The sequence below is a fragment of the Solanum tuberosum genome, unplaced genomic scaffold, assembly GCF_000226075.1.
Source record: "Solanum tuberosum cultivar DM 1-3 516 R44 unplaced genomic scaffold, SolTub_3.0 scf00027, whole genome shotgun sequence".
Classification (NCBI taxonomy): Eukaryota; Viridiplantae; Streptophyta; class Magnoliopsida; order Solanales; family Solanaceae; genus Solanum; species Solanum tuberosum.
This window is the reverse complement of record NW_006238953.1, coordinates 1,280,499-1,296,100: the sequence shown is the minus strand read 5'-3', so window position 1 is coordinate 1,296,100 and position 15,602 is coordinate 1,280,499. Positions and strand designations below refer to the sequence as shown.

The following is a 15,602-nucleotide window of genomic DNA, read 5'->3' as shown; positions in this document are numbered from 1 at the left end:
AATTGGATTCCGATGTCATCTTCTTGAACTTTTGATAAAAAATGATCGTTCAAGGTTCAAAAGCTCCAAAACACAAAAACTCACACCAAGACCAAACGAACGACCAGGTGACCGAACTGTCAGTCCCGACAAGTCGTAAATGACTTGGGGTCGCTATAGGAACGCTCTAAACGACACACAGAAGGCAAGACACAAAAATGACCAAGAGGGTCATTACACAAGCTTAAATCATTGAGTTTTGCAACAGATCAACCAGAAGATGGAGTGCACTTTGTGTTCCCTTGCGTGCATGAAAGGTTACGCTCATCGGCACATATAAATTTCAGTTTCTGCATTATTGATGGAGGCCTTACGGAAGACACTGGATGTTTATCCTCTTTGGAACTATATCATGAGAAATTTTGTGAATTTGCCTCAAAGCATAGGCCAACTTAGTTCTCTTCGATCCTTGAATTTAACAGATTGCAAGAAGCTTACTCATCTGCCAGAATTTCCCCAGCAATTAGATACAATAAATGCAGATTGGAGTAATGATTCGATCTGTAATTCATTGTTTCAGAATATCTCATTATTGCAGCATGATATCTCTGCTTCAAATTCCTTCTCACTAAGAGTGTCTATGAGTTGGTCGAAGAATATCCCAATTTGGTTCCACCATCGGGAAGGTGGTAGAAGTATATCAGTCAAATTGCCTGAAAATTGGTGTGTAAGTGATTACTTCTTGGGATTTGTTGTATGTTACTCTGACGATATAATTGACACCATAGCTCACTTGATTTGTTATGATGAGAGGCCGGTGACACGTATCACCCAAAAACGTGCCTTATCCAACCATTCAAATCATCATTTTGGACCTACTATTCATTTTTTCTTGGTACCTCTTACTGGCTTATTGGATAAATCTAAGGCAAATGAAAAAACACCAAATGACTATGGACGCATTAGAATATTTTGCACTGGAGATATGAAGGAGTTTGGACTTCGTTTGTTGTATAAAGATGAACCTAAGATTGAGGCCAGTTGCTCCTCTTCTAAGAAACAATGATGAACCACCTGACATGACGATCGTGAACACCACGATGAAGCCAGTCCATTCAGAAACTTTGCAGCTCTTTCCCATAAGTTCAGGGTATTAGCTTAAATATAGGTATCTATACTAGTTGGTAGAGAAATTGTCTTCTCTCTTTTTATATAATTCTCTCCAAAACCAAAAAATATACTCTTTCCTCTGTGTTTTCTTTCTTCTTTTCATTAGTTTGTTTTTCCTCTATGTTTTATTTCTTCTTTTCTCTATTGACATTAATGGGGTGATGTACATATCAACAATAAGTTTTGTCTATTGATTCTCTACCTTGTCTCCGCTTGTGCTGAGCGATGAGTTAACTTTTTTGTGAATAAGCTTAAATTTTCTATTTTTCAAATCAGATCCCGGGATAATATGATCTTAATTCAATTCTTACCTAATGTACTCACAAATCAATAATTTGATCTTGAAAATTAGTCAACTCTATAATGAAAAGATGAATACCTCAATTGATGCCAGACAGTTAGTTAGAAAGAACTGCTTACACATCTGGACATTTTCACATATTGTATTAGAAAATAAATGTTGCTTCTAAGTTCTAAGTTCTGTGCTATACTCAAAATTGATTTTCGACTTGTTCACTGATGGTGCTTCTTTTTACAATTTAAATGGCTCTAAATTGATTCTCTGAAATAAAGTATTTTGTTTCCATAATTTATTTACTCACCCTTCTCAATGTGAATGAAGGACTAGGCTTTCACCTAGTATTATGTTTGTTTTGAAATATCATGGTTTTTGAGCAGATGAATACTTCAATTGCTATTTCCTTTGTTTAAATTGGTTCACCGGAGTCTTTTATAAGGAAGTTTCTAAATTTTTTTTGTGTGATATTTGATCATGAATCCCTTGTAGTCGGCAAAAAATGGCATAGTTCTCAACTTAATTTGTAGATGCTTCTATATCAATATTAATTCCTCAAGTAAGGGAAACATTCTCTGAGTTCTTTGTCTTTACTTATGAGCTGCATTTGTTATAGAACTAGTTTTTCGTAAAATTTTGGTGGGGTTTTCAGGCCTGTGCAACTGCTGAGAAGTTTATGCGGCAGTTACCATCGTTAACTAAGCAGAAGCAAGAGACTGAAGATGTTGACAAAGTGAGCACTGCAGATTTAATTTATAGAACTAAACTTGAATACACGTAAAATTAGCAGTGTATTCAACTATACAGGGATTGTCTGATGAGCATCTTTCCACATAACACTCTACAATTTTCCCTGATTTGCTATCTGTAAACAATAAAGACTCAAAACTCAAAATGAAGCACAACTACAACAAAAGCAAATCATGAATTATTTTTAATATGTTAAAAAGGAGATTTTTGAGCCTTCTCCATTAAAATTATATATTTAGTCAAACAAATCACATTAAGAATTAGTGATTATACGCGTTGAGAAATATTATTGAATCAGGTTCACCAATAAAAGAGTGTTAGAAGATGGCTCACAAGCCGATTAGCGTGCAAATACAATATTGGTATCAGATCCACAGGCTCGTTTCGATTGTTGACATGGTTGTATACTTGTATACATTACATGAAAATGAGGGTTCTTATATGTAATTCTTGACTTGTAATTGCATGGCTGATATATGGTCGTTGTTTGTTTTTGTCGGATCTTGTCTAATGGAGGGTAGCTTCATTATTTAGTAAGTCTTCTTGCTTTATAACATCCTGGTCTTGTGACGGAGTGCATGGGTAGCTCACTATCTTGTTACCACTTTGGTATGCTGTTCTTCCTCCTACTCACTTTTTTCTGTAGGTGGTCTTGTAACAAAGTGCATGTATAGCTAGCTCTGATCCACCACCCTTTAAAAATATTTTTCAAAAAGTATCTTTTGTTTTTAGCTAGAGAATCAAAATTACTTTTTAGGAAAATAATTTCTGACCCGAAAACCAACCTCATATAATCGATCTAGGACATGACCCCGACACCCGTACTAAGATACAACCCCGATGATTGATCCAAAATCTGACTAGGACATGACCCCGACTTTCGACTTGAGACCCGACATTCAAACTGGATAGGATATTCGACCCAAGAATTGACACCGACAGTCAAATTTGGACAAGATCGACCAATCCAAAATTCGAACCCGTCACTCGAATTGAGACCTGACTTTCAAATCAGACTTGATCCAGACACCCAACAACCGATGCGAGACCCAACTTTTGAATCAGGACTCGACTCGTGAACCAACAACCGAGTTTGTATTCACACTTTGCTTGATATTAGTGAAAACAACTTGAAATTCTATGTGACAGGTCGTTGTTTTACTCCCTTGAGCAATGAGGTTTCTGCGTAAAACTCTTTTTCTTTATTGTTAAGTACTTTATCACATTCTAGCAAACTATTTACCTTATACTACAGTTCACGGTGGACTACCACATCTCAACACCTAGCTATTTTTACACGATTTATGAAAAATTCACAATAAATTACCTTGTTTGTATATTGGCAAGTGGAATATACAAATGGAGTTCTGAAAAATTTCTAAATGTATAAATAGAGAATTTGTATATACTTACTCTATTTGTATATTCACGCGCGAAATATACAAATCGCAACCTCCATAGCAAACATATTTATAGCTATGGAGCGCAATTATCGAAATTATATCTATAAAGCCTTATTATGTCTATTATGTTTGTTTTTTTCTGGAATTTTCTCAATAAAAAAGGAAAAATTACCTAAATACACAACTTATTTTACCATATTTTCTAATATTTCCTACTATTTGAAAAAATTACAAAAATCTCCTCTCTCTCCTATCGATCAGATACATCACTTTACGTGATGTATAAGAACATACGCGATATATGTTGATATTAACAGTTAATTGTATCTGATACAATTATTAGACCTATATCTCATACAATAGTAAGATATATGTTAAGGATTTATGGACTACTCAAATAAAATGAAACATCATATGGAGGGAAAATTGTATATAATAGCAAACTATTAATTCAAATTAAATGCTATAAACATAGTTTGATTTAATTGTACCCCATAGCAAACTGTTGCTATTTCGCCTCTCTCCTGGTGCATCTCGCTCGTCACTCTCGTTCTCTCCCTCGCCTCTCTCGCTTTTTATACAAACGCAAATGTATAAAATGCGTTTGTGTTTGTATAAAGAGAGAGAAAATTGAAATTGTATATATACATATATTTTCATTCCTCTCTCTCCCTTCTCCAAATCTCGCTCGCCACTCTCCCAGATCTCGCTTGCCAGTCTCTCTCTCACCTCTCTCACTTATACAAAGAGAGATGTATAAATTGCTTTTCTATTTGTATAAAGCGAGAGAAAATTGTATATACACATGCAAATACATATATCTTCGTTCTATACACTTATAATTATACAATACAAATATTCCCATGCCTAGTTCTCTTTTGCCTTTCTCTCTTTCTCGCTTTATACAAACACAGATTATGCAATTGGTCTTTTGTATATGTATACCGAAACAGAAACAAATTATATACAACTTCTTTCTTTTGTATATGTATAGCGAAATATACATATTTATATTTGCTATGGAGCGCAATTATGCAAACTATAACTATAACATACAAATATGATTTTTGTGTTTGCTATATGTGAAAGTTGCTCTATGGACAGATACATTGTCCTCGTTTTGACTGGTAGACTTGGGCTTTAGAAGATTATGGCCCTATTAGTGGAATTTATTAGGAAAATATCTACTAAGACAAGTAAACAAAATAGGCATTTTAACAAGTTATAAAACCTAAAATTAGGACAACTTCAGCCGTCAAAGATGGCAGAAGACTCAATTCCTCAAGATGTTACCATCCAAATTTTCTCACAGCTTCTTGTTAAGTCTTTAATGCGTTTTAGGTGTGTTTCAAAATTTCATAATTCAATTGTGTTGGAACCAAATTTTGTGGATCTCCAATTATTCTAAGATCAATCGTGGTGATATTAAGTTGATTGCATGCATAGACGACGTTTGTTACGCTATAGAAGTTCATCATGATGAAGATCGAAATGCCACCAAGTATCATCAAATTGACAATTTTAGTAAGTTGTATGATCGAATTATTAACTGTCGTTTAGATTATTATTATCATTTTGAGTCGGATAATGGTTTGTTTTGTATATGGGATCTGAAGTTATTGCCATTTGCAATCCCGCTACTAGAGAAGTAAGATTTCTTCCTGATGTTCCTCATGAGGGCGAGGACTTTATATGTTCAATAGGTTTTGAGCGTGAAGAAAACAAGTATAAAGTTGTTTTGACTATTGAAACTAACGGAAAGTTATCTAGAGCATGGGTTTTCACTTTAGGCATAGATAAATCATGGAGGGAAATGATTAAATATGGCGAACATGATTATTATATTGCAGGACACATATCTGGTATTTGCATTAGTGGGATTATCTATCGGATTAGCCTTGCTCCGGACTATTGTATAGTTGCGTTTGATGTTAAATCAGAAATTTTCACAAGTATCACAATGTCGATTGAATTATGTCGTAGTTTTATCGATTGTGACAATATGCTAATAGAAGTGAATGGAAAATTAGGAATGATGAAATATTCAGATTATTTGTTTGGTAACGACATTTATCTATGGGTTTTTGAAGAACACGAAGAATGGAAACATGAGATACTTCATATTCCTTTAGAAAGGGAACCTAATGAGTTTTACTTTGATCCGTTTATGATTCGCAAGTATGGTGCTGAAGAAATTGTATTTGCAATACACATAACATCGAGAAGTCATGATGATGTTTTGGTTTTTTATATTTATGATATGAAGAATAAGAGTTGGAGACATTTTGAGGTCCAAGAATTTCCTGGCCAGATTGAAAGTATTTGTACCTATAGTGAAACTCTCTTCTCTCTGGAAAATATTGGCAGTGTTCATCACCAAGTATAACTACAAACAAGACAATTATATTTGAATTATATATTGCTTTTATATGTAAAAGGTTATAGTGGATAGCTATATTGTAATGTGGAAGGTTATTTTGAGAGGATTAATGTAATACATGAATTACTTTTTGTTTGATGTTAATTTGATTCGTTAATTTATTTTTTTGTTGTTGTAATTCAACTATTTATTTTGAAAGATAGAAGAAAGAGCGGACCTATCAATTATTATTAGTTTAATTTAATTTGGGTATTTTAGCAATTATCATAACTGTTGCAACAACTGTCATAGTTGTTGTAGCAAACATAGTTGCTACAATCGACCAATTCAGAATTCGAACCCGTCACTCGAATCAAGACCCAACTTTAAAATTAGGTCCTGATCCCAACAACCAACAACCGATGAGACCCAACTTTTGAATCAATACCTGACTCGACTCGACTTTCGATCAAAGATTTGACTTTCAAATTCCGATTCGACCTTGACTTGCGAACCGGGACTCGACCATACCCAATCTTAGAACCTTACTTTCAAACTGAAATTTGATTATTTTTTTTTATAAAAAAACTGATGAACATCCTCACTCTTACCACCTTGAAACTAAGGTGGTTTCATCTTCTAAATCCTTTCATAGCACTGTTTCTTAATTGTCATCAGAATAATTAACCGCAGGAGCAATCTGAACACCTATAGCTGGTGCCAGGACCACTGGGGCTGACCCACTTGATCCTGTATACCGGAGTCTTCCGTTGACCTAGAGTTTACTCTCTTAGCCCAGTCTGAGAACCATGTGGTGAGCCTGAAGCACCACCCCGAGAAAAGCTCTAATACACCAAACATCCTCAATAAAGTCTGCTGAAACAAAGGAGCTCCAAATTCGGGAGGAACCTGGTCCCAGCAACCTCACCCTGTGGCTTAAGAGAAACCTCTCTAGCTCTACCTCTGGCGGGTGCCGCTCCACAGGCACGACCTCTAACCGGTGCTACTCCACAAGCACAACCTTTAGCTTGGGTCCTACCCCTACCCCTACCCCTAGCTGAGGTTTCAATAACTCCATCGGGACTGTCTCTTCTCTACCACTAGAAACAGAAGCTCTAGTCCTTGGCATCTGCCAAAAAAACATGCGGCAACTCAGCACAAGCGAGGGTAACCACACATGATAAGATATAATGAACAATTGGAATTTTCCTAACAGTCTTCATAGCCTCTGGAATATTAGTACAGTCGTCTCCATACCGATCCTCAAGACTCTAATTATACTTGGCTTGTACACATGTGAGACCTATGAACCTAGGGTTCTGATACCATTTGTCACGGACAAAAAATGAACGTGATGACACGTTTCTATTCCAATCAAGACAAATCAGCCTCAACCCAACGAAACAAAAGAAAAAGGGAAAAAAATAAAGCAAGAACAAGACAAGGGCGGAAAACTCATTCATTCTATTAACACCTTAAAACTTGGTTGTCATTTGTACAAGCCACTAATGTAAAAACAGAATTCGGAAGATAAATACAAGTCCTTAGTCTTTGTTTCTCAAATAGAAAAAAACATAACATAAAGGAAAAGATCGATGGTTCGCCGGGGTGACAACTAACAAGCAACTACCTCTCAATGATCCTTTGATAAGCCTTGGAAAGTAAGAGAAGAAGGACGATCACACGGTACCGGGCTCAGAACGTACACAAGTGTAGAAGCAAGGAGTGAGTACCAACAACATGGTACCCAACAAGCAAACTAATAAACTAGGCAACCTAGCTCGAAATCGGATACTCCTTTCCATCCCAACCGAACATCCTCAAACTACAACCTGCATGAAAAATCAACCCAACCTAATAGTTTTACAATAAACAGTTCATAAGGCTCAATATTCACAGTCCCAAGTCAACAATCAACACGTCTCAAGTAGTTAAATCACAAATATCAAACACATCAACCGTGCTCAATCAATAAATCAATCATAAGTATAAAAATACATCAAAACATGAGAATCAACTCTCGCTGGGACCATTTTCCATCGGCTTTATGTCACATCACTAGCCGGAAGCATTTTCCATTGGCTTTATATCAAATCACTAGCCGGAACTATTTTCCATCGGCCTTATGTCAATCACTAACTAAAACCATTTTCTATCGGCTTTATATCAAATCACTAGCCGGAACCATTTCCTATTGGTTTTATATCAAATCACTAGCTGGAACCATTTTCCATCGGCTTTATATCAAATCACTAGCCGAAACCATTTCAAATAATAGTGCACTTGTTGTGAAGTGCACTATTATTAGTTTTGTTCAATCCCTATGATGTAATTGCATTTGTCCTATAATGATTTGTGGAGGTTGAGTCTTCGAACTCTTAATGAAATTTTGTATCTCGTATGAGTGGGGTGTCAAATTATAAGAGCACCCTTGACAGATTTCACCTATGTGAGTGTGAAAGTAGGCCGCTTGAGATGAGAATGAGTTTGTTCTCAATAATGCTCATGAAAATCGAGATGGCACAAGGCCGTTATGTGTTGACTTTGAAAGCTTATGTCAACACCTTAATTATTATGTGTAAGCAGTGATACTTTATTTCCCTTAAGCAGTGGTAGTTCAAGTCTGAGACCACCACTGACTTTGGAGTATAGATTATTGTTTTACTAAGTGAAGGTTCTATGCAGAGGACACCTTTATTATGCACAATAGTCTACATTCAAACTAAATTGGTGAACTCTCTTATTTTAATATTAAAATGAGTGGGAGAATATTTGTGTATATGCATTTTATTTTTAAAACAAAATATTAAGTGCATATGTTAGTGAGTATAAATTATGGTAGAAGATGACTATTGGTTCTTGTAACATATATGATCATTAGTTCTTGTAACTCTCATGGTCATTAGTTTCTTGTAACTCATATGACCATTAGTTTCTTATAACTCATGTAACATCTATCACATTTATCTACCCACATTACTATCCCTCATTCCACTCATTAATTATATGGAAGACTTCTTCGCCTTTAAATAGTGATGTTTCTTCCTTTGTGAAGTATCCCAAGAAAGAAGAGAAGTACAAGAAAATATTGTAGTGTACAGTGAGGTAAGTGTAGTGAAAGAGAGTTGAGACAAAGAAAATATTCCAAGTCTTCAACTATATTCACTATACAAAAGAGAATAATTATATGTTGAAGGAATGTGTGTTTTTTTGTGGAGCTTTGGACTCTTCAACTAATCCAGAGTTGCTTGAGTTGTACGACGTTGTTGGACTGTTGTATCCTAAAGGGGACAAGTTAAGAGTGATACTGCTGGATCGGTGTAGATTATGCCGCAGTGAGCTTGAATCTCCTTAAAGAGTGCGAGATATCCGCGCCTCAGCCTAAAAAATTGTTTATTTATTTTGTCATTTTATTTTCAACTGTAATTTATTGTATTTGTGGTATATTACACCAACAATTAATATTATTAAAAGTGGATTTTTTCAAAATGTAAAGTTGAATTACCATTTTATCCTACATCAAATAAAATATCTGATTAATTAAATATTAAAAAATATCACATATACTATACTAAATACTAAAATGAAAAGGTTGTTGATATTTGATATTTTTTTGAAATGGTAGAAAAAAAAAAGAAAATATAATAATAAATGATGTGTAAAAATTTTCACTAATATTTTTTTGATGGATGTGATAAGTCAAACAATGACAAGGGGAGAGTAATAGGTAACCATCATCTAAACGAAACAAATTGTTAATTCCCAACACTTGAATGACCCCTTCACTTTTTTTTTTCTGGGGAAAGTGAATAGGTCAAGATTAGTTCAGTGGCCTCTACTCTATCATCTCTATCACCATAAGCAACTCAGGAGCAGAAGAGGGTTTCTAACTGAGAGCCTGGTAAGTGTTTTTCCAAAACTTCACCCCTTCGATTCTTCCTTTATTTGTTTATCATCATTCGTTGTGTTCTATTTGATTTTCTGGTGAGCTAAAAAGAAATTTCATGTTGTATTTAATTTTATAATAAATCTTAATAATACCTTACACTATTTGATGTATGTATTGTTGTGGCAACCTTTTCTTTCATTTGTGTACGGTAGATTGTTTGGATATTTCTTATTCTTGTTTACTTTCTGCAGATGTCTCCTAATGGCAAAGAAATTGCGTGTCAAAGTGTAGCTCTGGATGTACTTAGTAGCCTTCCTGAGAATGTAATTCATGATATTCTTAAATTTTTGCCTTTACGAGATGTGGTGCGGACAAACATCTTATCCACGAAATGGAGATATAAGTGGTGCAGAATTCCTCAATTGGAACTCCACATAGCACCTTGGCTAGTAGAGGACTTGAGATCTTCTTCAATTCAATTTAATAAAATTTTATATCACCTTTTAACCTTTCATGCCGGACCAATTTCTAAGTTTATCTTCTCCCTTTATACTAATGGAAGAGGTCGTCCTGAGCTTGACAAGTTGGTATATTTCCTCTCTAGGAATGGAGTTCAGCATCTCGATTTTACATTCTGTGGGTGTAGCCAATACAAAATGCATTCTTCTTTTTTTACATGTTCGCAATTGAGGTATCTGTCTCTCTCTGGTTGTGAAATACAGATTGTTCCTCCTGCCTTTAAAGGATTTCACAAGTTAATTAGCCTGAAATTATCTGAAGTCACAATTTCTTCCATAGTTCTTGAAAGTTTAATCCCTAATTGTCCATTGCTCGAGCAGTTGGTGTGCGATGGTGTTGCCATCGATGACCCTGAAATTAGTGCTCCCATGCTGAGATCCTTTGAATACATCGAAGATGAAGGATTTATATGTTTAAAAAGTGCCCCCTATCTTGCAAAACTTTCACTTACGCATATGAAATATCACGTGGGGACAGGAAGTTTTCTTGAGTCTTTCTCTGCTCTTGAACATCTCAAGTTGAATCGGTTTAGTCTTAAGGTAAATTTGCTTTATCACTTCATTGAGTGTAATCATAGATGGATTAAATTATTGTTTTGACTTTGAGTCATTTTGTATTTTCTCGCTAGTTTGTGGTTGCAGTAGCAAAAAAAGTACCAGCAAGGCTCCCTTTTAATCTTAAATGCGTCAAACATCTTTGCTTAGATTCGATTCTTCTGAAGCGATTGGATAACGTCTTGTGTGTTCTTTGCTTGTTAAGAAGCTTCCTGCATCTGCAATATTTTGAAATCCAGGTTCATAAACATTCCACTCTTTCCTTTCTATTTCTCGTAGTTTCATACTTATTATCCTCAATAAGTTTAGAGAGTTGGGTTGTTTATAATCCTTCTTAGGTGATTGATGAAGATGATGAAATTCCAGAACTAGAATGTCTTAATTTGGAAGCTTTCTCAGATGTGACATTTATTCACCTTAGGGAAGTTAAGCTAATACAGACTATAGGCTCAGAGCCTGAGTTGCAGCTTATCAAGCTTTTGTTGGCCAAGTCTCCCATGCTGGAGAGAATGCTAATTCAACCCTCGAAAACAGGTGGTCATGCTAGCAGAACAATCACAATCCCCATTGTGCTAAACTCATTTCGGCGTGCATCACCTGAAGTACAAGTTGTTTATAATTTATAATTATTATGGTGACTAATCTGTTTCGTTATGAATTTGGTATTACAATGTTGTTGACTGATCAATGAAATGAGTCTTACTTCATGAAGTATATAAGATTTGATGGTGTTATCGTCCCCTAGCTAGTAGCAGTGGTGATGGACCTTCTTTTGTTCACTATGATATTTATTAATATGTCATTTTTCTTTTGTTATTCATTGTAATTTTCATGCCATAATGTGTTGCAGCCGATAGAGGCACAAATACAGTGTCTCGAGGCACAGTGAATCGTACATACATATCACAATATTAGTTTGAGAGAACTGCCTGAATTGCTTCTTTAAATTTCCTACTTCATGACTTGTGGTTGGCTAAGCCTAATAAAGAAATTGGTTGCATTCCTGACATTTATGTTTTTACAGAAATAGATATACTGCTAGTCGTTTTCTATTTCTTATTTGTCATTTTGTACTTATATCGACGTCATGTCATGAGTTTGAATCGATGTCTTGGCTAATTACAGTTACAGAGTACAAGGATATATAAAGTAGTTAATTGTACACACCTCCTTACTTTGTTATTAGGGTACACATTTATTTCCAGATTTATATTTATTGTCATTGAAGATTGTTGACAACTATTGTTTGACGGAGGGAGTACTAGTTCCATCTAACAGTCTTGGGAAGTTCAACAGAAAGTCCTTGGAAGAACTAAAGAATAGTGCCCCATTGGTTTTCTTCCAACAAAAAGTCCTTGGAAGAACTAAAGTAGGACAACTATTAGTAGATCTCTCAATTCATCTAAATTTGTATGTCAAATATTTCAGAGAAATTCATCAGAATGTACAATTTATGAATTCCTACTTCTAAGTTCATTAATGCGTTTAGGTGCATGCTTCGCAAGTTTTAAAATTTCTTCACACAACATAACAAAAACCTGTAAAACAAGTTTAAGCTCTTGTTGGATCTTTTGATCAAACTAAGCCATTATTTAAAGCAATTCACCAAAATAATACGTTTTTTTTAATTTTTTACAAAACTAGTATAAATGTATTTCACAGTAACGTTTTAGGGTATATTTTATTTTTTTAAAATCAATTAAGTTGAGAAACGTCACTGTGAATAATATTTTACGCTAAAAACGTTACTCGTAGTAAAATTTTATAATACGTTACTATGAGTCATACTTTACACTTAAAGCGTTACTCACATTAACGTTTCTTAAGAATCCAATCACGTGACATCGAATCCTGTAAATTTAGAATCGAATCCAACAAATATAGCTATAGTTTGTAAAACAAATCTATATTTTAATGAATTTTAGTGTAATAATTTTATAAGAATTTTTTTTATCCGTATACACAAATTATCTCCCGGTAATTGAAGAAATAACCTTTTAGAGTACAAATTATTAATATACCCTCTCTGTCCCAATTTATGCGACAAATTTCATTTTTCGAGAGTCAAATAGTTTAAGTTTGATCAAGAATTTGCTCATGAAATTTTCAATTTTTTAAAAATGAAATTTATGTATTTGTAAACTAAGTAAAAAGTAATAAGTCACAACTATTGACAATTCATATTATTTAAAAAATATGTGAAAAATTTGCGGTCAAACATAAACTTGTTTGAATCTCGGATCCGAAATGTGTCACATAAATTGAGACAAAGGGAGTGTATACTTTGCAGGATTCAATTCTAAATTTGCAGGATTCGGTGTCCCTTGATTGGATTATTAAGAAACGCTACCGTGAGTAACGTTTTAGGTGTAAGATGTGACTCACAATAACGTATTATAAAACTTTACTCATAGCATAAACCGTTACTCATAATAACGTTTCTCAACTTAACACCGTCAGAGAACGGTTGAATTTTTTAAAAATAAATTATATCCAAAAATGTTATTGTGAAATATGTTTATATTAGTTTTGTAAAAAAAATTAAAAAATGTATTATATTGGTGAATTGCTTTAAATAATGACTTAATTTGATAAAAAATTCTTGTTGTTGTCATATATCATGTATACTCCACCAGAATTCACAAAAAAAGTGTGTACCAATTCGTTTTATTATTAGGTTCCTAATAAGAATTGACTATTAGCTACCATTTTAGTCATTAAATTAACCAGGAAAAGTTGACGAAATTCACAATATTCAACTTGCAAGTGTAGATTTAATTGAGAAAATAGCTAAATACCCCTCAATCTATTATCGAATTTCTAATTATACACTTATTACCCTGTTGGACTATTTCAAAATGAAATTAAGTTCACCCTAAAATGATATACCCAAATTTATTGTGTGAAGTGAAACACACACACCAACCCATTTTTAACATGTGTATTTTCTATTTAAATTTGTTTTTGATTTACTTTCTTTCTCATTCTTCTTCTTTTCATTACCCTCCATTATTTTTTTCACCATTAAAACAATATCAAATTTCTTCTAGTGATAGCTAAAAATGCAAAAGAGGATCAGATTTTAGAAAAATCTTATCAAGAATCTTTTTCTAATGATAAATCTGAACAAAAATCACTAATAGGTATTGTTGGAAAGACAAATTGATCAAATGGGTTAAAGAAAAAAATCAACATTTCTACAGCAAATGAACAAGGACTTGAATTTATTTTATTTCTTTCTTTGATTGTAAATTATGTGTAAATAAAATTACAAATCTGATGTTTGTTTTTGGGCAACTCGAAAGATTGATTTATATATATGAAAAAAAAAGAAAAGTGAGGTGAATTATGAAGAAAATTGAAAAAAAGAAGAGATTAAAAAGTTGCCAGAAAAAGTTGCCGATAAACTTATCTTCTTAGTTCTTTGGCTTCCTCTTCTCTATGGATTATTTCCTTGTCATCGTCGGCACCGCCAATCCGTCAAAGATGGAAGTGTTAAGATTGTTGTTTCTTCTTCACCATGGAAGTGGGTGAAAAAAAGTAATTACCTCCATTAAAGGGGAGGGGATTTTATTTTTAAGAAGTAAATAAATACAAAAAATATAAATTATTCAAGTATAACAGAAATATAATAAACTTCTTACATGTGTATTGCTTCTCACTCTCTCAAAGAGAGTGAAATGCACTCTATGTGCCAACTTAACACTTAAAGGTTATTTATTCCACTTTAAAATAGTCCAGGAGTGTAATAAGACTCCCGTGAAGTATACGTGTGTAGTTGAAAATTCGCTAATAGGTTGGGGGCTCATTTGACTATTTTCTCGATTTAATTTTAATAAAAGAGAGAAGAGAATCACATGATAAGAATTCATCACCAATTTAATTATTATCTAAGACAAGTCAAGAAGAATCTAGAATATTCAAGAATTGTAGAGAATTGGATGAAGATCTCTAGAATGAGTGTTTTAGAGACAAAAGTCTAGAAATATTCTAAAATTTAATAGTTTGAGGAACATTCAAAAATAGAGTGGTAACTACCCAAGCAAGTGGTCAAAGCAAGTAAGCATGATAACAAACAAGAGTGAGTGTTAATTAAAGAGTATTGCTGAAGCAAGAACCAAGTGAGTAAGCAAAATTGTAAGACTGAAACTGATCCTTACTTTGCAATAATAATAATTAAAGTTGTAAGCATCCGACTATGCCCGTCTCCAAATATATTCAACAAGTGGTATCAAAGTTTGATGGATAAATAGCGAGGTAACAACTCAAAGAAGATCCAACATGCTATTGTTAGAGGCTAAAAGTCGCTAGGCACTAATCAATGACAGATTTTTGCAAGCACTTTCAATAGTGTTGAGGAGCTCAATGCAAGCAACTACGGATCATGGAACACGATAAGGCAATTAATATTACTTTTTCGGTCAGGATTTATGGGATATTATTGGTGGATCATATACTATACCACCAACAGATGTTGAAGCAACAAAAAAGGTGGAAAGTCAAGTCAAAACTGGAAAGGTCATGTTTGTTCTCATGGTAACAATTGAGGATGGGTTCTTACAACGAATTAAGAATACCAAGACACCTAACGAAGCTTGGGACACACTTGCAATGATTTTCACAAAGAAGAATGATGCGAGATTACAAAGGCTTGAAAATGAGTTTTTGTCAATCTCACAACAGA

General features: G+C 34.0%; 2 protein-coding genes across 2 annotated transcripts; both read left to right on the top strand.

Moving 5' to 3' along the window:
• The first annotated feature begins 5,200 nt into the window (after positions 1-5,200).
• On the top strand, positions 5,201-5,983 carry LOC107059603 (putative F-box protein At3g10240). Its single transcript, XM_015306300.1, has one exon. The coding sequence runs from the start codon at positions 5,201-5,203 to the stop codon at positions 5,981-5,983; it is 783 nt and encodes a 260-aa protein (XP_015161786.1).
• A 3,723-nt stretch (positions 5,984-9,706) lies between these two features.
• Positions 9,707-11,662, top strand: LOC102582812 (F-box/FBD/LRR-repeat protein At1g13570-like). The gene is made up of 4 exons (XM_006341676.2): positions 9,707-9,857; positions 10,097-10,903; positions 10,993-11,157; positions 11,257-11,662. Exons 2-4 carry the CDS (start codon positions 10,097-10,099, stop codon positions 11,542-11,544), a joined length of 1,260 nt encoding a protein of 419 aa, XP_006341738.1. The 5' UTR covers positions 9,707-9,857; the 3' UTR covers positions 11,545-11,662.
• The last annotated feature ends 3,940 nt before the right edge of the window (positions 11,663-15,602 follow it).

Excerpts from the sequence above, each read along its gene's own strand:
- LOC102582812 (XM_006341676.2), top strand. The coding sequence starts at position 10,097 with ATGTCTCCTAATGGCAAAGAAATTGCGTGTCAAAGTGTAGCTCTGGAT. Across the intron at positions 10,904-10,992 it reads TGAATCGGTTTAGTCTTAAG|TTTGTGGTTGCAGTAGCAAA; the intron begins GTAAATTTGCTT and ends TTTTCTCGCTAG. Across the intron at positions 11,158-11,256 it reads TGCAATATTTTGAAATCCAG|GTGATTGATGAAGATGATGA; the intron begins GTTCATAAACAT and ends AATCCTTCTTAG.
- LOC107059603 (XM_015306300.1), top strand. The coding sequence starts at position 5,201 with ATGGGATCTGAAGTTATTGCCATTTGCAATCCCGCTACTAGAGAAGTA.